The sequence below is a fragment of the Trichomonas vaginalis genome, chromosome VI (assembly GCF_026262505.1).
Source record: "Trichomonas vaginalis G3 chromosome VI, whole genome shotgun sequence".
Classification (NCBI taxonomy): Eukaryota; Parabasalia; order Trichomonadida; family Trichomonadidae; genus Trichomonas; species Trichomonas vaginalis.
Window position 1 is genome coordinate 10829411 of NC_067208.1, and position 22954 is coordinate 10852364.

General features: G+C 32.3%; 14 protein-coding genes and 1 pseudogene across 15 annotated transcripts, besides 2 other annotated features; 10 read left to right on the forward strand and 5 right to left on the reverse strand.

Annotated features, from left to right (window-relative positions):
• Positions 1-145: 145 nt before the first annotated feature.
• TVAGG3_0842280 (RNA polymerase II transcription regulator recruiting protein) lies at positions 146-1212 on the forward strand (the record flags this gene model as incomplete). The annotated part of the gene is made up of 1 exon (XM_001320560.1): positions 275-1057. The coding sequence occupies one exon, from the start codon at positions 275-277 to the stop codon at positions 1055-1057; it is 783 nt and encodes a 260-aa protein (XP_001320595.1).
• Positions 1213-1490: 278 nt separating this feature from the next.
• TVAGG3_0842290 (zinc ion binding) lies at positions 1491-3209 on the forward strand (the record flags this gene model as incomplete). The annotated part of the gene is made up of 1 exon (XM_001320559.1): positions 1491-3209. The coding sequence occupies one exon, from the start codon at positions 1491-1493 to the stop codon at positions 3207-3209; it is 1719 nt and encodes a 572-aa protein (XP_001320594.1).
• A 208-nt stretch (positions 3210-3417) lies between these two features.
• On the forward strand, positions 3418-3975 carry TVAGG3_0842300 (uncharacterized protein; the record flags this gene model as incomplete). The annotated part of the gene is made up of 1 exon (XM_001320558.1): positions 3418-3975. The coding sequence occupies one exon, from the start codon at positions 3418-3420 to the stop codon at positions 3973-3975; it is 558 nt and encodes a 185-aa protein (XP_001320593.1).
• A 446-nt stretch (positions 3976-4421) lies between these two features.
• On the reverse strand, positions 4422-7248 carry TVAGG3_0842310 (uncharacterized protein; the record flags this gene model as incomplete). The annotated part of the gene is made up of 1 exon (XM_001320557.1): positions 4439-7222. The coding sequence occupies one exon, from the start codon at positions 7220-7222 to the stop codon at positions 4439-4441; it is 2784 nt and encodes a 927-aa protein (XP_001320592.1).
• Positions 7249-8008: 760 nt separating this feature from the next.
• Positions 8009-8215: a mobile genetic element.
• An 821-nt stretch (positions 8216-9036) lies between these two features.
• Positions 9037-22954: part of a mobile genetic element that runs on past the window's edge.
• Positions 10950-11343, reverse strand: TVAGG3_0842340 (uncharacterized protein; the record flags this gene model as incomplete). Its single annotated transcript, XM_051248892.1, has 1 exon — positions 10950-11343. A coding segment is annotated over one exon (394 nt), but the record flags the coding sequence as incomplete, so codon positions are not given.
• TVAGG3_0842350 (uncharacterized protein) lies at positions 13508-14272 on the reverse strand (the record flags this gene model as incomplete). The annotated part of the gene is made up of 1 exon (XM_051248893.1): positions 13508-14272. The coding sequence occupies one exon, from the start codon at positions 14270-14272 to the stop codon at positions 13508-13510; it is 765 nt and encodes a 254-aa protein (XP_051084368.1).
• TVAGG3_0842360 (organellar and viral DNA polymerase type B) lies at positions 14290-14797 on the forward strand (the record flags this gene model as incomplete). Its single annotated transcript, XM_051248894.1, has 1 exon — positions 14290-14797. A coding segment is annotated over one exon (508 nt), but the record flags the coding sequence as incomplete, so codon positions are not given.
• TVAGG3_0842370 lies at positions 15625-16472 on the forward strand (annotated as a pseudogene). The gene has a single exon. A coding segment is annotated over exon 1 (848 nt).
• TVAGG3_0842380 (ATP binding) lies at positions 17055-17372 on the forward strand (the record flags this gene model as incomplete). Its single annotated transcript, XM_051248895.1, has 1 exon — positions 17055-17372. One exon carries the CDS (start codon positions 17055-17057, stop codon positions 17370-17372), a length of 318 nt encoding a protein of 105 aa, XP_051084370.1.
• Positions 17392-18116, forward strand: TVAGG3_0842390 (integrase core domain containing protein family; the record flags this gene model as incomplete). Its single annotated transcript, XM_051248896.1, has 1 exon — positions 17392-18116. A coding segment is annotated over one exon (725 nt), but the record flags the coding sequence as incomplete, so codon positions are not given.
• On the forward strand, positions 18798-19763 carry TVAGG3_0842400 (organellar and viral DNA polymerase type B; the record flags this gene model as incomplete). Its single annotated transcript, XM_001297696.1, has 1 exon — positions 18798-19763. The coding sequence occupies one exon, from the start codon at positions 18798-18800 to the stop codon at positions 19761-19763; it is 966 nt and encodes a 321-aa protein (XP_001297697.1).
• TVAGG3_0842410 (uncharacterized protein) lies at positions 19928-20338 on the forward strand (the record flags this gene model as incomplete). The annotated part of the gene is made up of 1 exon (XM_001297697.1): positions 19928-20338. One exon carries the CDS (start codon positions 19928-19930, stop codon positions 20336-20338), a length of 411 nt encoding a protein of 136 aa, XP_001297698.1.
• On the reverse strand, positions 20739-21113 carry TVAGG3_0842420 (uncharacterized protein; the record flags this gene model as incomplete). The annotated part of the gene is made up of 1 exon (XM_051248897.1): positions 20739-21113. One exon carries the CDS (start codon positions 21111-21113, stop codon positions 20739-20741), a length of 375 nt encoding a protein of 124 aa, XP_051084372.1.
• TVAGG3_0842430 (KilA, N-terminal/APSES-type HTH, DNA-binding family) lies at positions 21221-22048 on the forward strand (the record flags this gene model as incomplete). The annotated part of the gene is made up of 1 exon (XM_051248898.1): positions 21221-22048. One exon carries the CDS (start codon positions 21221-21223, stop codon positions 22046-22048), a length of 828 nt encoding a protein of 275 aa, XP_051084373.1.
• TVAGG3_0842440 (uncharacterized protein) lies at positions 22336-22809 on the reverse strand (the record flags this gene model as incomplete). The annotated part of the gene is made up of 1 exon (XM_051248899.1): positions 22336-22809. The coding sequence occupies one exon, from the start codon at positions 22807-22809 to the stop codon at positions 22336-22338; it is 474 nt and encodes a 157-aa protein (XP_051084374.1).

The window sequence follows — 22954 nt, forward strand, 5'->3', positions numbered from 1 at the left end:
ATCTTTCAGAGTGAAAATCGGCATCAAAAAGAAATATTATTCAGTAAGCATGTATAACCATAATTTTCGAAATAAGATACACTGAATATGGAATTCAACCTTCGATGATTTTTTCCTTTCAAATTTCATTTTTAAATTTCTTACCAGTGAACTTTATTACAATAGATTACAAAATTTGAATATATCTGATTACGGTTTTCGATATTTGAAATTGAATATTAGGGGTGTTCACTTACACAAATTTGTGTGGAAGTGTTAAAAAATAGTTAATTGAATGACAATATCAGGAAAAGCGCCGCCAAAGTTCAAGAAAAAGATGTGGACTGAAGAGGAAGATGCTACATTGGTATCTTTAGTAGAGAAATATGGAGCATTGAATTGGGTTGTTATTGCTCAAAATATGCCGAACCGTACGGGAAAACAATGCAGAGAACGTTACCTGAATAAATTTAAGCAAGGTATCAAGAATTCCCAATGGACAGCTGAAGAAGACCAGCTAATCCTTGAGAAACAAGCTGAAATGGGAAATTCTTGGGTTAAAATTGCAGAGTTCATTCCAGGTCGTTCTCCTGATGCAATTAAAACACGCCACTCCTGGCTGAAAACAAAGATGGAAAATAAAAATAAGCAAACCCAATTCCCAAAGCAAGTTCCAGTTCAAAATACATATACTGTTACTCCTTTACCACCTGTACCACAACCCCAAATAATCACAATGATTCCAGAACAACAATATACTCCAATTCACATCGAAGAACCGCCACCACAAGTCTATGTTCCAGAACCCATCAAAGAGCCGCCTAAAGTAGAAGAAAAGGTACTTTTCGTTGATAGCGTTCCAGTTAAATCCAAAGAAAATTGCTTTTTGCCAACAATTTTTGAAGCGTTTCAAACACCAAAGTTCCCATGCAGTCCTGGATCAACAATTCTCAATTTCTCGTTTTTGGATCCAGAACCTGTAAACAAGAAACTTGAATCAACTGACGATTACTTATTTAGCAATACAGACTCGGTTTTCTCAAAGAGAGACCCGAACTGCTTTTGGAATAAGCATTAACATTTACTTTACTTGCAATAATTATATTTTATATCCATATATTGGATTTCATTGTTGATCATGATGTTTCTCGGCAGTATAATATCAACAATCATATTTTATTGTGTTTTAAAGCTTATTTATCCTAATATTTTCATCAACATTTTTTGCCAAGCAACTAACTAAATATAAGTTCAAAAATAATATTTTTTGCTCGTGTTTGAAAGAAATATGCATAATGGCATGATAGTTGTAGATTAAATTCTAATGATATTTATCAAAACATCATAATTTGAGCAAATTTGGTTACGCATTGTTGTGGTCAAGAATGAGCTTTTCTGACATAGCATTATCGCTTATAATCATTATTATGATTTTTATTATTTTATCCGTCTTCTTCTGAATAATTCTGAAAAATAAGTGTATCAAACGGGTTTATTAATAAACAATTAAAATGGATTATGAAAGTCAGAAAAACTATCCGGAAGATAGAGAATTAATTTCAATGGATGATTTTCTTGAGCCATTTTATGACGCACTAGAGACACCAGATAGCTTAAAAACTGTTTGTCAAAAAGTTATTGTATCAAAAACCCCAACCAAAACGTATTTTGAAGCAATTCGAGATGAGTTGTATAAAGAATTTGATATTAAAACAGAAAATTATACAGAGAACTCAGCAATTGAATCCTTAAATATATTTGAACAAAATGAACTAATATCATCAATCCAAAACATCATTACAGGAACGCAAATCTACACAAAAATATATGGTAATACAAGAAATGTCGTTATTCAAAAAAATATTTACCGAAAATATTCAGAAACAAAGATACAGCAAACTAATGAATCAATAGTTGAGAGTTTATGTGAAAAGCTACCAAATCACGTAACACCTTATGAAATCATACAAGCTGCATTTAGATTAGGAAAAATTACCAAAAAACAAAAATATGAATATTTAGAACCATATCTGATAAATAAACCATCTGAGCCGACTAAATTTCTTTATTACCGCATGAGATTTCCACATTTTCTGATTGAAACAGATGAAAAAAGAGGATCTTATCGAAATATCCAATTATCTTATCTCAATCATTCTGGAAGAGATGAAATGACTCAAAATTTATTGAATAACTTGTGGGAGAATAAAGTTCCAAAATATATCAGACATAGCGAAATTCCACAAAATTATTCTTTTAAAATTAAAAATATTGAAGACAAACTTGGAGATCTACATAATAGTATCAATATTGTAAGCGCTGCACTTCGTGATTTATGTTCTTATGGTGCTGATTGTATATTTCATTCAAAAAATTTAGTTAATTGCTTTAATTATTTAGAAGAAAAAGGAGATTTAATTGGAAAGTTATTATATGTCCAACCATCAATAGTTTATGACTATGTTTTCAACAAACTTATAATTTATTTGATTCATCTTAATATTCAACTTCAATTTAATGATATATCACCAAATAGTTCACATATATCTTCTAGTGTTTATGATATTTCACAATTATCATCCGAATATTTTGAAAAATTCAAAGAAATTCATATTTCACAAGAAATATGCATAGAAAACATTAGTTATATAAGTAATTTATTAGAAATAATGTGTAATTATACATCTATTAATAAATTGAATTTACTAGAAGTTGCAAAAGCTCATAAGAAAATTTCATTATGGTTTAGATCTCCTTATGAGCAAATTATACTTAATTATCGTGAATCTATGTTAATGGTAGTTGAATCGAACTTATTAGATGCATTTAAGATCGCAAGAGAAATAAATTTTACTGAAAAATATAATTATGATGATTCACTGAAAAGGAAATGCTTTTTAGAATCTCTTTTCTCAGGTATATTCACCAACTACTCGCAAATACCTGAAAACAGAAAAATTTGGTTAATTGATGATGTAATTAAATTTATTAACAATTTTCCGAATTCTTTGCCTCAATTATCGATTGAATTGCTCTTTTATAGTTTTAGCCTTTATAATTTGGCTCTCTGTTATGATAATTCCCCTTTGGAGCCAAATGCGATTTTTTCATTTGAAAATGGAATTTTAAATGCAAATTTCGAGAATTCTGAAGAAGTAGTCTTCAGGCAAGATATCCCAAAAATTATAACTGGTGACGAGCTATTGAGTACCATTCAAAACATGCAATAATATAAAGTGTTTGTATTTTTTTTTGTTGGCTCAACCATGAGCAATGGGATTGCTATTTGCATTATTTTTGATATTTTTTATGTTATTTTATAGAAAATTATGCATTCCAAAAGGTACTTGAAAATTGTTGTAAAACATTTTGAGAGACTCGTAGAATTAATTGTATGACTTATATTAAAAAGTGGAATGAATCTTATTTTTGTCAACGATGTCAGAATTGGCAAAATGCCAGAAAATGATGATAATTTTTGGCTTTTTAACTTTTGCAAATAGCCGCACTCTAGATATTTTCAGAGAGTCAAATACAGTAGGTCCAATTGATGTAGTAGGAGCTAAAACAAGTAATCTAGAGAGAGATTATTCAACTCAAAATCTTGAATCCATTGTTGATCAAATTGCAAACGAGTTCGATATCGAGCGAGATAGAGTTCAAAATTATTTTCAACGTTCCAAATGGGCATCACTTTCCAAGCAGCTCTTCAATAAGATTGATTTTAACTTAGCAACGTTGAATAAGAGAAGGGTTCCTCTGTCCGGAACAGTTATCAAAATTACCAAAGCCAATGGTATATTTTCTGTTAATTGTCGTAAAGCCAAGGTTGAATCCCATTTATTGGTTAAATATCGCTACGTTGAGAAACCTTATGATTCTAGATATTATTTGGTTAATGCCGGTGAACCCTTTTCTGGCGAAATAATTCAAAATATATACAATGACCTCAACAGTAGGATTGAAGGTCAGCTCAATGCTTATAAAGCTATCTAATTCTATTCTAAATAAATATTAGATAACGTTTTAAATAGAGATACATATTTTTAATTCTGCATTTTCATCCATAGGATAATGGTTTCAATCATGTTGCATCCTGTCAGAAATTTGAATATAAGTCAAACGTTTGTAATTTCTCTTGAAAAGAGGCAATTAATATAATTTTGCAAGAATAAAATTTGTGATTAGGTGATTGACAAATTTGTCTTTAAGGTGCACTTACTATCTTTTGACGCGCTATCAAAAAGTCGAATATGGTGTTGGATGTTTCTAGAAAATAAACAAGAAAAATTGAGAGAATTTTAGAAAGTGGTAAATGACTTTATTTTGTTCCCAAAAGCATTGGTAACTTTAGTTTAGGGCTTTATTATGGGTGGAATTTACATGAAACCATTAATTTATTATAGTAAGATTGAAAAACAAATAAAAACAAACTAGCTAGACAAACATATATTTTTATTTACAAAACAGAAAAAGAATAAATTGGGACGACCTTAGATCCATCGCAAACACAGATCTTGAGATGTCCACGCTTTCCGAAAACGATTGAGTCAAATCCTGCCTTCGAAATTACACTCATTAAAACTCCAGAAGGAACTGTTTTATCATGTTTATCTCTTGCAATCCTTCCTCCATAGAAAACAAACATAACATATTCTCCTGAAGTAATTGATTGCAGATTGATAACCATGTTATCAACGCTTGGTCTTCTCATTGCAACAGGACCATTCTTGACTTTCATTAATCCAAGTTTGAGATTCTTTATTGGAGAATTTCTTCCAAGATTGATAACTTTTGTTGAATTTGGAGCTCTCTGAATGTTATCGAGTTTTATATCATATCCTGTTGCTCCTTTGATCCAAAGCTTTATAATATCAGCTTCTTTACCATCTTTATTTATTGGTTCATTGAATTTTGTGTTAAGACGAGCGTTATTAATAATCATTTCAGTGATTTTTCTCATCGAAATTGTTTCAATTATCTTTCCAGAGTTTGGTCTTGTCTCTGGAGTTGTTTTATATTCATAATCCCATGGAATAGATCTTGGTTCTCTCTCAGTAAATGGCCAACAATTCTTCAATGGCTTGATTATCTTCCTTGATTCATCAGGAAAAGTAAAATCAACAAAACATGAAAGATCTTCCCAATAAGGAAGTCTCATTGAGTCTATATCGCATCCATTGATTCTTTCAAGCTTTAATTCAGCTAGTTTAGCTTCATTTGATCTTGAAAGTGAATATGTTAATCTGATTTCTTGACGTTTAAAAATGTTTTTTGGTCTTCTAAGTTTTTCAACTTTTGCGATTTCTTCTTTTTCCTTTTGTTGGTTTTGAGGTGAAGGTGGGCAAAAAGCACATCTGTATTCATTATCTATTTCTCTCTCATCAAACTCGGAATCCGTGCTTTCACTCCCAAAAAAATCCGCGTGATGATGCTTCATAACATTTTTTGGTTTTTGTTCTTTCTTCACTTTAATTACGTGATGATGGATGTGTTTGTGTCTGTGTTTATGACCTTCTCTACTAACAAGGTGGTTGACAATCGCGGCATTGTCTTCACATAATTGTTCAATGTATTCTATGGCAGATTTATCAGAAGATCTCTTTTCTTTTTCGTATTTCAGCAATTCAATTAAATCTGAATTACTTTCTTGCAGAGATTCGAAAAATCTTTGATGAGATTTACCAGAAAAATGACGAAGTAAATAATCTCTGCGTTTTTTGTACCCATCATAAGGATCTTCATCAGAATCAGAATCAATCTTTTTGTGTTTTGGTTTTTCTGATGAAGAAGAATGACTTTTCTGTTGTTTATCATATTTAAGAAGGATTGAGTTATCTTTCTGTGTTTCTTTTTCGTCTTTTTGTGGTTGATTTATTAATAATCTTTGAGATGTTTGAATATCTTCATCTCGTTTAGGCAAAATAGCTTTTTCTTCCTTCTGGATTATGAATCTTTGCGATGTTTGAATATCTGCATCTCTTTTTGGTAAAATTAAATTTTCTTCTTTTTGAATAACAAATCTTTGAGAAGTCTGTATATCAACATCACGTTTGGGAGTAATTGGCCTATCTTCTGATTCTCTTTGTATTTTTGAAGCGCTTTTTTCGAATAATAATTTCTTCATAAATTCATTTTCTCTTTTTAGCTCTGAAATAATATCAGTAACGCAATAGTTATCGTCATTTTCGTTATTTTCACCATATATAAGTTCGATAATTTCATTTCTTAATGCTTTATTCTGCATTTCTAATTCATCAATGGCTTTTCTGTTATTTAAACCAGCTTTGATGCTTTCAACATCAGTCATCTCTACATTGTCATCATAAAATGTTGATTTTGCACTTGTCATAATCTGTTTGCTAATTAATTGAGATGATTCATCATTCATCAAAGGAGTTTTATGGAAATTGATAAGAGCTAGAGAACGAGCATTTTCTATGAACTTAATTAGCTCCTTTTCATCTGAAATATTTGTATTTGATATGTCAGCAACTTGTAAATTTGGAGCAAATTTTGATATTTGAATTGGTTTGGTAATTTGTGAGTAACTGACATTTAAATTAACCAAATTATTAAGACAGAAATCTGTATTGAATGATTTATCATCAATCAAGTTATTTGAAATATTTAATGTTTGTAGATTCGAAAATTGAGTAAATGGATTCATTGTCATGACTTTGTTTCCTGATATATCAAGTTCTATTAAGGATGGAAGTTTAATCGGAGGAAAATCTTCAATTATATTATTTTTGACAGAAAGTTTTTGAAGACTGATTAAATTTTCTACTCCATTAAGATTCTTAATAGAGTTGTTATCGACATAAAGCTCTTGTAATGATTTTACTTTATTTCCAAAATTGATATTTCTAATTTTATTATTATTCGCTTCGAGATAGAGTAATGAATTCAAAGAGTTGTTGAAAGAAATCTGTATTATTTGATTATTTGATAAAATAATCTTCTGAAGCTTTGGGTTTGAACCGTTATATTGGAATAATGTTAAATTATTGTTTGAAGCGATCAATGTAGTTAAATTAGGAATCTCTATTAAGAAATCTAAATTTGAAATATTGTTATTTGAGATATCTAAATAAGAGATTTGAGAAAATAATTTTGCATCATCAACACTGATTTCGTTGATACCATTTCCACTCAGGTTTAAAGCTGTGAATTGCTTCGATGATAACTTTTGTTGAAGTTGTTGAAGCGCTCCTAGCTTTTCTCCTGAAAAATCAAGCATTTTTTTATTGTTTTTTTAGATAATCGTTTAGATTTTAGATTGTATAGTTTACAATATTTTTTTTCGACAATGTATTTTCATTGGTAAATATTCACTTTTTACGAATCCTGAAGCTAATCATAATCAAACTACTGCACGTAGAATTGATCTAAATACTTAATTTTTCATAACTTCCGAGCATCTGTTTTTTGATAATTTTTTCAATCAAATTTGATGAATCAGAAGATGACATCACCTAAGATTTCACTTCGATTTTACATTTCAGTACTAATTATCTGTATCTAATGAGAGTCATTCCAATAACATCATGTTTATGAAACAATCAATTCGATTTCAAAAATATTTGATTACCTGAAACCTAAATACATAACATTTATACAAAAATTACGTAAAGATAAGCGCTAGAACTCATAAGATTGGATCGCATTAAACTCTTCCCACGTTTCTAGATTACCAGCATTCTGATGTTCTTCGTAATGAGCTTCTTGATTATCTGGTATCTTTTCATTATAGTTTTGTGGCTTGTTAAAAGGTTTGAAAAAAAATGGATCAAATCTTAAATCGTCAAAGCTTAATTGCATTCCACATACGGGACATTTGGAATCGTCGTCAAAATTTAAGAGCAAAAATTCTCTTAAATCAAAGCATTGGCGATGTTGACACCTAACACCGCGTCCAGGGCAAGTGATAGGCACCATAGAAAATGGACATATGTAACTTATGTCTTGCATTGGTAGAGGATCTGCAGGTGGCCTATTATTAATGATTTCCGTTATCACTTGAGAGGTTATCGATTTTGTAATTTAATCGTCGTCGTTATCGATTTTGTAATTTAATCGTTATCGTCTTTTTCTAAACGTGCATTTTTACATTAAAAGCAATGCAACTCCAAAATTAATTGGTATTTAGACTTTAATTAGGTGCAGACAAACAAAATGCAGTCCAAATATTTTGGTGATATATGAATTACATAAATTTAGGGAAATTGAAATTATATCTTTTTAAATTTTTAGGAAAACAGATTTATAGAATTGTTTAAGTCATCAAAATAATGCAGACTTAGGTCAAATTTTCCAAATTTAATCATTTGCAAGACTTTCAAGCGACTTTAAAATGTCGAAATATAAGTCCAAAAATAAAATTACGATTACAGTCTATCCTCAATTATTATCACGCTAATTATTGAGTGACCCATGCGTTCGTATGTATGTAATACCTTTTAAAAAGGAGATGAGAGAGATAAACTACATTTACAATTTAAATCTGATGTATTTACTTGTTACATTTACAAATGTAAATGTTTCTCGTAATGTTTACATTTTGTAAGTATAACGAATAAAAATGACGCACTTTTTTTACAAAGTCAAATTATTGTTCGATTTTTGCAGCTTGTAAACGATTAATTGTATAAAGCAATTGATATTAGCACGACATAGCTGAATAATTCTAATATTGAAATCAAAAGCCCTTAAAATATCATGATATTTTAATTTCATAACAAATCTAGGAGACTATTTGATGAAAATATATCCGATGTGGGTTTTGTTGTATTATATAACTTGTTATTGACTTCTTAGCTTTCCAAATTTTTTTCGATAATGAGAAAACGAATGAAAAATCAACATTTGGTCCATTTAAAATTTGATTTGTTTACATTTTTTTTACTTTTTGAATTTCAATTTATATTTTCCTCAAGAAATACTTTAGATTTTAAGAAACTAAATCATATAATCTACTAAGAAAATATATTAAATCCTATAATACTCAAAGTTTTGTGATAAATCCGATCTTTTTTATTTTACTTTTATTATGTTAGTTAGTATACAAGTCATGTGTACGGAGGCACTGCGCGCCTCCTTACCCAATACTTGTGAATTTGACACTTTACAAAACCGTTAACATATATTTTACAACACAAACGACAACACTAACTTAACATTAAATATTTACAAAGCCGCCAACCACTTCACTTCACTAACGTTTTCACAAACGACTTCACTACTGTAAAAATAAACGTTCTCACTTACAAAAGTATTGCAGCGCTTCCCATTGCTGTGCTTCACATAACAGCTCATAATCTTCTGACTCACTTTCTTCTTCATATAGGTCAAAATCACTGTCAAAATAAATGTTAGTAAGTTTTGACAAAGCTAATGAAACACGCTTACCGTTTGTATCGTATGCTTGTATAAACTTTCCATTATGTTTGTAGTCATAAACGCTCAAACTAACTTTACCCTTTCTCCCTCGTATCTGATAGAATGTATTTTCACGAGGAACGAAGAACAAATTCTTGAACTCATGACCGTTGTAGTTTGTTATCTCAATAGTTTTCGTCATTTACATCCAAATAAAATAAAAAATAAAATAAAAAAATAAAATAAAAAAATAAATGATATCACCACTCCCACACGTATGAAAACATAGCGCAAAAATAAATTTAGGTGAAGCGGTGAGATCTCACCTCTTTTTTCACCTCTTTTTTCACCCTGTTGAATTCATTGCTTTATAACTCACTTCCTTGGTTTCTTTTTAGTTGCTTTCTTCACGTCTGTCTCCAACTTGACTGTCTTTCTTCTTCGTCCGTAATGATACCAGTTACTTCCACCAGTCAATGGGTCAAATGGTCGTTCATAAGGGTTTCCATACATTCCATAGGGACCATACGGAAGAACTACTGGTGGAGGAAGAGTTCCATCGACTCTATTTAAATGCATTGTTTCACCTTTCATCTGGTCATTAAAGTCTTTTGCGTGTTTTGCAAACTCGTCGTCCTTTCCTAAAGCATTTTCTGACTCAGTCGCAACCAAATTGGATGCTTTATTTATGAGCCCTATTTTATTTAATCTTAACTTCTTTGCAACCCAGCCTCCAATCTTCCCTTTATTTGCATCTAATGTCTTCGAAACCCTTCCTCCACTCATTTTATTTACTGCGTCATAAGCTCCAAGTGCTTTTGCTCCAAATGCTAATGCTTTTGTTCCCATTGCGCCTAAAGCTGCCCAAGCTACCATTTACACCATATTAAAATCATCTCTCTTCAATATTATCTCATAAAAGTTCTCGTTACTGGAGAAAGTCAATGAAACATAAGCGTTCTCACGGGCTTCGCCCTCACCGCTTTGCGGTCTATCTAACTTATTTCTTATATCATCTATACGCTTCAAAATGTCTGAACAATTGCTAACATCTTCTACAACAGTTATTTCATCATGAATGACCTTCAAGAACAAGCTCATTTAATATGCAATTAAAATCATCTCAATAATGAGTCCATCCTTTCCATCTTTAGGTAGCACAACATCTTTCATTGAAGAAGGTTCGACAAGTCTTATGTTAAACTTACTGACAAAGTTTGTTATACTATAATGCTTCGGCGGCGAATACATGTAGTTTGAAAGACATAATATAGATTCTTCAGCAAATTCACTTATACTGGATTTTATAACAATGTTCTCACGAGACCAAATACCACCAATTGACAATCTTGTAAGCAATCCTGCTGAGCCTTCAACTGTAAACGTCGATGGTAACATTCCACGAAGGTCATCTATTGACATCGTTGAGTCACTGTATTTAAATATTTTCTTAAAGCAATCGTCATTATCTAACCATGCAATAGCTTTGAAGTTTTCATTCGAATATACATCTGCTTCATTAAATGTAAAACCTGACTTCTTTGCAGAGATGACTTTAAAATCTATTGAGTTTGTTTCAAAATTATATGCTATGGTAACTTCTGAAGGTAATGGATGTCCTTCCGCAGTCAGTTGTTCTCTCACTACCGTTTGAAGCTTTGTGTTAAAAACTTTCATGTCATCTCCTGTGTCTAGGTTCACATACACAGCAACAGGAAAACTATCTTGCTTCTTTGTTTCATCATTATATCTCAAAACATTAAAGTTCTTCAATAATATTGTTCTTCCTGCTGGAATACTTCGAACCTGTCTGATTTCAATAGCTTTCTCACCTCCTACATACTCTACCCAGTGTCTTGGATATTCATAAGTATACTGACTTTCTTGAATTTTGGTTGGTTTCATCATAACGTGTTCATAGTATATCTTTATACTCTTGTCAGTTAGACTCGGTGCTATGTTCTGAATATTTCTGACTTGCATTTTTAATGGAGATAAAATGAAGCATTTAATACATGACGTAGATGAAGACATGAATGAAACTACAGACAAACTTAACTCTTCTCTATTCTTCCTTTCAGTAAGACTATGAGTTCTGTTCAAATGGTGTTATTTCTATTGTGGAAAGATGGGTTCAGGTAAGACATTTAATTTAATTCGTCATATACTCATAACAGAGCGTTTAGGAAACGACTCTTACTATGACCAAATCATTATATCAGCAACTTCAGACTCTATGGATTCAACAGCGAAAACATTTATGTCAAAAGTTCAAGCCTCTGTCGTTAAAGTTCCAGACAGTGAACTCATTGAATTTCTTCAACGTTACATTCGACGTAAGAGGAAATATTATGCCATCGTTGAATTTATACAGTCAGGAATGCAAAAGACTTCTGAGGAGATGGAAAGAATTATTGACAAACACCACTTACGTCAGTACTCAGGAGTTTACGATATGAAACGACTGACAAACTACATTCTATCAAAACTTTCAAAATACCCCTTCAAAAAATATCCTTCAAACACTCTGCTCGTTTGCGACGACTTCGCCGGAAAAGGTTTAGTGTCAAAACCAGACTCACCATTAGCTAAATCATTACTAAAGTCAGACATTACCATTTAACTGTAGCAATACTTATGCAAACATGGAGGTTTTTAGCTTTAAACATAAAACGTCTCATAACTGACTTCGTTATCTTTCAAGGTTTCTCACGCTATGATATTGAACTCATTTGGAAACAGTCAGGTATAACATTACCTTTTGAAGAAATTTGGGAAGCATATAAGTCTCTCATCTCTCCTCGTTCATACCTTGAGATTCATATCATGACTAATACCATTAAAGTCAAAAATATTCCATGGGAACGACCAACATTGTTTTAAAGTTTAACCTTCAATTGACTGATGGTAAACAAATTCCATGCATCTCTGTCGCCATTTCTGTTAATATTTTTGCTGTCATTCATATCATCCACTTCTCCATCCGTTAGCTTTTGAGGATATGTGTTAGAATAGCTGTTCTTAAATGAAGGCTTCTCTCCCTTGAGAGCATAAACTCTATAACTTTCTGCATACTTTATGTTTGAACCTCCTGAGCCATCATTGACATAAATTTTTATAGGCTTCCACCCTTTGTTCATGTTCCTGCTTCTTCCCTTAGCTCTTTTGTTCAGTAGTTCTACATCTTTATACACAGCTCCTGTCTCAGTGAATTCAACAATATTTTCATTCGTTAGCTTTACATTCAAACCCTTGTCGAGTATATTGTTCATTTCATACATATAAAAGGTTTTTATTCTATATGAAATGAGAAGCAAATCCATCTTAGCTGGTGCCGTTAATGTTCCAATTGAACCAACATCAAATGTTGACTCACGAACGACAAACAATATTGTCATAAAGAACTATAGTTCAGAGTGTTTGAAAGAACCAGAACCAGAGCTGAAATCCGTGAATTTAAACACAGCTTCAAACGCTAACGCTACATCAGATGTTAAGTTAGAGTATCCACCACTGGACCAAATTCTTTCAAGAGAAGCCAACGACAACCCTTACATAAATGTTCAAACAAATCCTTCAGATAACGTAGACCATTACCTTCTTCAGTTATACCAAACAATTTTACTCAAAGACGATAAGAAGCTTTTGATAAATCTTATAAGTAAGAACCAAATAATTCTAACAAAGGAGGACCTTGAAAATGTTATCTCACGAATAACAGGGAAACAATGTGTCATTGACTATCTCGACCCTGAAATCGAATGCTGTGGTCAAACGCCACCATTCATGAAAATAGGTAACATCCGCATCATTGAAACACCAGGAACTACAGGAGTTGAGTTTAAGTATAAATATTCGAATGAATATACAAAACTTTCAACAGAATATAAACTTTGTTTGAAATATGTTTTAGTAAATTAAAGCAATTTGTAATATCTATCCAAAACTTCTTCAACAGTATCGAACTCATCTTCATAATGCAAACCTAATCTTATTGACTTGGTGCAGTTTTCACTAACACAATATAGCGCTTTGCGCTCGGCGCCTTTGACGCCTTTTTCTGTTCTCTTGACTGACATAACTAACTCATTTGTTTCATCAAACAGCAACAACCAAAATTCATGACCTAATACATAACATTCATACTTTATATTTTTAGCTCTGAGTTCTCTTGTAAGCTGTTGCATTTAATATTTTCTAAAAAGTCAACTTCAACAGTCATTCGCACTGGTGCCTTCAGTTCTACAGGCTCTCCTTGAAAGTCAACAAGTCTGAATTGCATGTCTTTCAAATTATGAGGACTAATGCGAACACATTTACCTAAATGAGTTGCTATGACAGGAACGTTTGGAATGAACATTGAATTGACTGCATAACAGAAGGATTTATATTCTACTGAACCTTTACTATTAACTCCTGAAATGCCTGTGACATTAGCTATTTTTGACTCAATGTATAAACAATTACCATAACATACGTATGGAACAGATTTCATCTCAATCGTTTTGTCAACACTTTTCAAAGGAAATGTCATATGGTATGCACCCAAAAGAAGTTGAACTCTATGACTCATTCGTGTTATCTTAAACTCCTTCACATAACTGAACTTCAATGTTCCCTCAGAAGAGAGTTCGACATCTATGTTGTCAATAGTTTCTTCATTTATGAGAGTACCTATGACTCCAGCAATTTTATCTATTCTATACTCTGCTCTGTTAGGAAATGTTATAAAACTTCTTTTGTCATCTATTTCAAACTCTATGAAATCTGTTTCATCTGTTATGACAAAAGTTGCGATAGTATTGAAGTCAACAACTCTGAAAGCAAGTGCTTCATTCTGTAGACCTAAGTTTGTTTGAAGCTTTACTGTCCCGTATTCGTTTGGGTCTGTACTTTGCAAATAGAACAACATTTTATTCTCATTAAAATATGACTATTGCTGCATATGCGTATGAAACAAATGAAGCAAGAAGAGCACATGAACTAGTAAACGAAAACTCAACTTTAACCATTGAAGGCAATGATTTAGTCATTGACGATGGAAAAACTAAAAAAGTCATTGATTTCGATACTTTTAACACTTATGACCCATTCATTACAACAAGCAAGGTTCCTATCATAAATGATGGAACGGTGCAATATATAAATTCTACAGTAGATGCCTCATTAGTGAAAGTATTAAATGTTCTCATTGAATTGTTAAAGAGCTTTCGATTTGACGACAACATTAAATGCCTAAAGAATTTAGTCATGAATGAGAAACAAATTCTTGGCGTTGCTGGTAGCAGTAATGATGTACACCTTATGACATTAGAATATTATAACGAACATAAAGATGAACTGAAAGGAGAGAAGGGTGACACCGGACCTCAAGGACCACAAGGAATACAAGGAATACAAGGAATACAAGGAATACAAGGACCTCAAGGCGAAAACGGTTTGGATGGAAAGGATGGAAAGGATGGAAAAACTGCTAAATCATGGATATGGGACCTTATAAATACTGGTTTAACAGCTGCTTCATATGGAGTTCTTCAATACCAAATCGGAAAGATATGGGCAGTACTTGGTGAAGAAGTTTTAAATGACGTTAAAAATGCTTTGAACTTCATTTCAAATGGTTCGGATACTATTAAAACTTTATCTGGTTGGATGCAAGAAACAAGGAGTCAAATAGATACTGTAAGACGTATAGCAAACAATGCACGTACGGGATTGGATACTTTACGACAAGCACAAAATACACTAAAGGAAGCAAATGATATTCTTGGCTCAGTATCAGACATGCATGAAGATTGGCTTAAAGGTATTGACAAATCTTTAAAAAATCACAGTCAGTCTATTGCTGACTACAAGAAAAGTATAGATTTTTTACATAGTGCTATGGACGTACATGATGGAAGCATAAGGAACTTACTTAATGCTAACAATAACTTACCAGGAACTATTAAAGCATTTATAAAGTCCTTTGTAAAACCCGGTGCTCTAACATTTAGGTCTTTGAGAGCAAGAGCATTGAAGTCAAGAGATGCAGAAACTCCAACAGAACCTACAGAAGGAACTGAAACAACAGAAACTCCAGAAGAACCACCAAAACCAACAGCTAATGAAATATTGTTCGAATATTTTCCAAGGTACTCTGTTCTCATTGCATACATTCAAGAAATACTTAAGAAAGCAGACTTGACTTTAGGAGATGATGAAAGTTCTGTATATCTTTCGTTCCAGTTTCAAATAGCAGAACTTTTGAGACAGATATGCTTAATGTATGACAACATCTCTGATTTCACAAGATATGATGACGACCATGACCCCGAACACGGTGAAGAAGAAGTTTTACAAACATCCATTAAGACAGGAAAGGTTTTAACACAAAGTCTCATTATTGACACAAAGATGGCGAAGTGGACGTTCTTCAAGAGCTGAAGAAAAATACTTCTTCGGGAGGTGGTGGTAGGCATGAACTTGAAATAAATGAGATAGAAGAGAAATTAGCCGAAAAAGCAGATAAAGAACATAAACACAATATCTCCGATATAAATGAACTTCAAGCTACATTAAATAGTAAAGCGGACAAAAATGAACTTGACGCAATGAACAAAGTTTTGAAATCTCATAAACACAATATCTCCGATATAAATGAACTTCAAGCTACATTAAATAGTAAAGCGGACAAGAACCATGTTCATTATATAACTTCAGACGAACAGATTATAACGGACTACCATGGATATTTAACACGAAGTGATGAAGCGAAGACAAAAAATGTTAATGAAAGAAGATATAAATACATTCGTGCTAAAGGTTATGACATAAGCTGTACTGTACAGTATGATGTAGCTAAAGCACCAGAAGCATTTGGTTATACCGGTGAAATTTATGCCTCTACTTTCAATGTTAACGGTGTATTAGTTGAACCAAGATTTACTTTGAGAGTTAAGGCAAAAATAACGTTTGAAGATGCTATTAAAAGTAAAGCTGACAAAGTTGAACTCGAAGCAACGAACAAAGTTTTGAAATCTCATAAACACAACATCTCCGATATAAATGAACTTCAAGCTACATTAGACAGTAAAGCTGACAAGAACCATACACATAAATCCTTCACTACTGTTAGAGCAGACGACATAATATTGAACTTTGACCTTGGTTCAAGTGCACCATTAGAATCCAAGTACAAGCGTAAAAGATACTCTTAACATTTAGATAAGAGTTGCAGGAATATTGAAAGTCATGCCAGAAACTTTGAAGCACATGAACTACCAGCAATGTTAGATAAGAAAGCAGACAAAACTTATGTGGATGCAGAACTAACAAAGAAATTTTCGAAACCAGATACAATGACATTTACAACAGAAATTATAAATGGTGAACCAGCAACTCCATTTGAATTTGTTAGAGGTCTTCAACCAGATACTTTTGAATTTTTCTTGGATAATTCTATTGAACTAACATTACATTATAAAAGTGGAACAAATGCAACATTTCATCCGGGAGATACATTCCAAATGGTATTTAATGACATAAGTTCTTTAGAATATGTTTATAGAGTTATGAGCATATATGATTTAATATATCCTATAGGAGCTGTTTATACGTCTATGAATCCAATAAATCCAAACACTTTATTTGGTGGTAGATGGTATGAAATAGTTGACAGTTTTCCATTCTACACTAATACGCAGTCAATGAAGATGGGAGGTTCAAAGAAAATAGGTATTGAAAACCTTCCTTCACATATGCATAGGTTCAGTGGAAGAACATCTGTGGAAGGAAACCATTCACATTCAATAACAAAAAGAGGTTATACAAATCTTGCAGCGGGTTCGGATAGACAGGGAATGCATAGATATGATATTTCAACTGACCCAGTAGATTCAAGCACAGGTATTTTCTGTGGAACTGCAGGAAATCATACACATGTTGTAGCTGGTATTACAGACCCAGCAGGTAATGGAAAAGATTATATGCCTCCTTATATAACAATGCACGCTTGGATACGAGTTGGTTAAAATCTTTAACTTTACATAAATGAGCTTGAAAGAAGTATTCGAACAACATCCATGGAGGTCATTTAAGAAGTTCAATGAAGCTGCAAAGAGTCGGGGATTTACTAACAGAGCTGAAGTGAAAAGGTTCTTTGACAAAAATGTTGTACATCAAACAAAAATAAACCCTTACGACTACTTTTTACCAATTTACTCCAACGCTCCTGACGCATACCAATTTGACACTCTCATTCAAAGCAGAAAAGGAGGACATAAACCATTCCTCATCTTCATTAATGTTAACACTCGTAAAGCATATGCATATCCAATGAAAAATAAAGGAACTCGTGAAGTGTTAAGAGTTTTACAAAAGTTTGTAGCAGAACATAGCCCAAGTACTTTAACATCAGACCAAGACAGTGCATACCTCAGCAATGAAATCACAGATTTTCTCATTAAACATAACATAACTCACTACACTACTGAAGACCATAACCATAACATACTCGGCATCATAAACCGCTTCATAAGGACTCTCAGAGATTTAAACCAAGAGCGAGACTTTACCGAAGAAACAATGAAACATTTTCTCGAAGTATATAATTCCTCAACACATTCTACAACAGGACATACACCAAATTCAATGACACAACAACAAGAAGAAAAGTATATACAAAAGAAACGAAGCCAAACACAAAATATCAGAAATTCAACACAATTTACCCTCATTCCTGGTACAAAAGTTCGTGTAGTTCTTGACGACAAACCGTTGACAAAGAAACGTTTAAGGTTAAGTCGAAATTATTATATCGTAGACTCTACGCAAGGTAATGGATATCTTATAAAAGCTGCCGACGACTCTATTGCGTTTTATCCTCGACATAAATTAGTCGAAAGTAGTAATGGCAAACTTGCTGAAACCATTGACGAAGCAAAGCGAGGAGTGGTTATTGAAATACTTGGCTATAACACAAACGATGACACTTATAAAGTAAGATATGAAGGAGGCGTTGAAGATGTTATACCATCTAAGAACTTGAGAGAGTCGAAGCCAACACATCTGGGACCATTAGAGCGGGAGTACTGGAAAGACAAAAATATGCCAGAAAGAATAAGAAAATTCTTCTAAACTTTTTCATTAGATGTAAATCAGACAAAAATAATGTTTAGGTGAAGAGGTGAGATCTCACCTGTTTTTTCACCTCTTTTCTCACCTCATGAATTTTCAAGACTTCTTCGTAAATGTTTTGTCAAGACTTCTTCGTAAATGTTTTGTCAAGACTTCTTCGTAATGAGCGTAAATGATCCAAAAATATAATTTAGGTGAAGAGGTGAGATCTCACCTGTTTTTTCACTTCTTTTTTCACCTCTTGAATTTTCATGAATTTTCCCGAAATAAAAAATAAAGTTAGTTTTATTTTTTTTATTTTTTTATTTTGTATAAAAGATATGATTTCAACAATAGGTTCTACAACACTTCAAGCCGCGAACGGCGGGACTCTGTCCACAACAACAGCACCAAACTCGTTAGTCATGAATCCAACATCTATGTTAGTAGAGATGAAAAGCTTCTTTCCTTCTTCATATACTTTTGAAACAAAAATCCAGAAGATAAAGCAAGAACTTTTAACAAGTAATTTAGACTGTAGTGCGAAAGATGAAGAAAATGAAGAATATCTTTATGAAATGCAGGACATTATTGACCATTTACCCAAATTGCCTGAAATCCAACAACAAAAACTCACTATTCCTGAATTCGACGAAATTGAAGTCAAAACAACTGACTCAGTAGAAATAAAGAAGTTCATACGTAAAGTAAATTATGAATTCCTTGGTTTTCATTGCAACCATAAAGTTATGGACAAAGATTGCGACATGGTATATAAGAACATCTCTGACATATATAAATCTGAAGAATTTAAGACCTACGACAACTTTGTTTCGTTAGTTGCTGAATGTGTATGGCAGATAAGAGATAAAGATAGAAGAGGTAAGGTATGGAATGAACAGATAAAACCAGCAGGTTTTGCGTTAAAGAAAACCATTGACGCCTTAGTTGTTTTAGCAGGTAAGGTTTCAGAATATAACGCAAAAATGAACCCGCAATGTTCAAAATGTAAAGCAGCAATGAGGAGATATAACTACTCCGTCAAAGAGATAGAACGTATGCGAAACGACTATGCAGACTTAAAGAAAGAAGCAGAAAAGCCAGCAGAAAATAAAATGGACATGTTGACATTTCTGAACAAAAACTATCCAACTGCTGACGATTTCCTTCTTTCAGATGTCAAGAAGAAATATAAAGATACATTCAATATTGTGAAAACTTTTGACATACTGACAGAAGAAATAGAAGCTACGAAACTGTTTAGGATTTCAAATATACATCGTACAATTCATGTGAAACGCTTATAAAATAACTGAGGTGAAAAATTAGGTGAAAAATTAGGTGAGATCTCACCACTTCACCTAAACATTATTTTTGCTTTAATTAAATGCTTTCCGGAAACGTCGATGAAAATCATATGGACAAATTATATGAAAAAATTAATAATGATTACCCCTCATTAACCAGGGAAATGACGGATTCTATAGTTCGTAAATTCGATGAAATACAGGATATGTGGTTCGACAGATTCGACATGAACGATAAGGAAAAGAGAAAGAACGATAACAATTTACTTACTAAAAGAATCCTAAAATCTAAAATAGGTGAAGCTTCAACATTTAACACAGTACATAACTTTTACACCGCTGTTTATATTTTCAATAATTTATTTAACGATGAACGAGAAAGAAAAAGTATGTTTAACGGAAGAAATGAATATGATTTTATCCTTTGTGCTGTTCGGGATGTTGACATGAAACTAAAGAAAATATTCTTATTACAAGATGACACGGTTGAAGATGAAGTTAATGAGTTTTTAAATCGTGATTTAAATGAAATTGATGAAGTTATGACCGAATGTTATAAAAAGTTCAAGGGGTGAAAAAACTGGGGTGAAAAAACAGGTGAGATCTCACCTCTTCACCTAAATTATATTTTTGTTCAAAGCTTCCACGAGAGAAAAGATTCCTCATTCGCTAAGGATTCCAAAAATGGAAAAATCATTGATTTCGGCTGAGAAAAAAAACAGCAAAACCCTTCTTCCACGGGAACAAAGAAATAAAGAAGAAATAAAGTAAATTTTTTATTTATTCCCGTGGAAGATAGAGCACTTTTATGACACTTTTTATTCACGACAAACAAGACAAACAAAGAAAATAAGAAAATACGGCGCTGTCGCGGTTCGAACCACAGACCCTGACCCCTCCATAACACCACCTTAGACCACTGTGCTACGTAGCCTGTCGACATAAGATTTTATAAATTGCATATTTGACGTAAATTTATTTCCATCTAGCTTCCCACCGCATAAGATATTCATACGTGTTTGTAAGACATTCATTAAAATTCTTTTCTATTGCATCTAATCTTGCGTTATTTTTTTCAATAGCTTGTCTGTATTCTTCATCATCTCCAGCAGTGTTTGGGTCTTCACGTTTAAAATATTCATTGTTAACCAATTTTTTATCTACAAATTTTATTAGTGTTTGATTCACTTCGTTATGATAACGGTCATATTCTTTCAATACGTAAGTGAAGACAAAATGCGTCGTACCTTCAATCTTAAAGCTTAAAGAACTTTCAACACAGTTTTGAGGGTCTGTCAGTGCGTCAATGAGATAGTATTCGAAGTCAGTCAATAATCTTTTTAAAGTCATTTCATACAGGATAAAATTTAATGTTGTGAAGAAATAGTGTTTATCTCAGAAAAAATAACGCTAATTTTATTTTTATTTATTTTTTTATTTTGTATGTAAAGACATATATGTCAACAACAGAGAACACAACAACTGCTATCGTTCATGAAGCCATAAATGAAGAATACGAGTACATACAGTATAACAAACAGTTACGTCTCATTCGTTCAGTCAAAGACGATATGTACCAAATGCAAAGTATAATGAATGCTCTTCGTTCTACAAAGCAAGCATATCATTGGTTTGAAAACCAACAGACAAAAGAACTTTTAGAAGAATTTCCTCATATGTTTGCTACCCTCGGAAAACCGAGGGAAGAGATTCCGTACGAAAATCGCAAGAATTTGGCACCTGGTTTGAAAGGTTATTATGTTCATAGACTTTTAGTAAATGCTGTTGCAATGTGGGCTTCACCTCGTTATGCTTGTTATATTTTCATGATGTTAGATGAACTATATAAAGCAGAACGCGAACAGATGGAAAAGAAACTTCAAGCAAAAGATGAAGTCATTGAATCCAAAGACAAAAGCATACAGAAAAGAATACCGCGTTCAGTACCAAAAGGAAAGGAAAAGAGTTATAAGTATATGATATATACTGAAGAGATGGAAAATGAAGAAGATAAAGATATGGTTATGTTGCATTTAGTCAGAAGAAACAACAAAAGCTTTTATGACCTTGCTAAGATTTACAAATCTGACAGAAACTGGTTCTATCGTGAAAACTTACCGATTTCAATGACACCGAATGAGCAAATAAAGGAAATTGTCAAAAATACTCTTCCTCAAACACACTATGACATCAAAGGTTGTACAATACTTACATTCAAAGAAGACTTACCATTGTTAAAGGAAAAAATAACAGAGTATTTCGATAACTTCAAAGAGGAAGAATGAAAATCTAAGCTAATTTTATTTTTTTTATAAAATTTTATCTCATATGAAAGAACATGAATTTAGAATATTCGGAACTCATGACAGAAGAGGAGAACGAACAGCATGTAAAAGATTATGCAAAATTTATGAAGACATACAAAGCATTTAAACAATATCTAAATGCTTCTAAAGATTATGCAAAATTTCTGAAGGTATATAAAGCTTATGAAAAAGCGTATGAAAAGTTTATACATTGGGGAATTGTTGTAAAATATCGATATGAAGACTAACCAAAAATATATTTTTGCTTAAATAGCTTCAGGGTCAATTTCTTCAACCATTTCACTTCCTTCGTCAATGTCAATTGAAGCTTCTTCAACCTTTGGTAAGAATTTCTGTATAACATCTTTGTTCATTATTGTCTTCAGAGATGAAGGATAATATTTCACATTTGTTTCACCCTTCTTATATTCTTTCTGTTCGGAAAGATTCATAGCAATACTGAAGAAGTCAATGTTAGAGTTCTTTATGACAGTATAATGAGTATCTTTGACATTCACGAAGAAACTCTTTTGTTTCAAAACTACTGCTAACTCTTGTGAAGTATAACGTTTGCGGTCAATGACGATAGCTAATGGTCTGACATACTGACCAAACTTAGATTCTTTCACAAACTTCTTGTTAAAGATAACATTAACGTTTGAAGCATTATTGAACTCATTCTTGATGGCATTAGCGAGAGCATTGTATGAAAAGAACTTGCAATCTTGCATGTGTTTCATTAAATAAAAATATTAAATTATTTTGAAAAATAACTTAAAAAAAATCTAATCTAATTTTTTCAAAAATATTTTTTTTATTTCCTACTAAAGATGTATCGGAAGTTGTCTAAGTTAGAACACTCGGAAATAAAACAACTTCTTACAG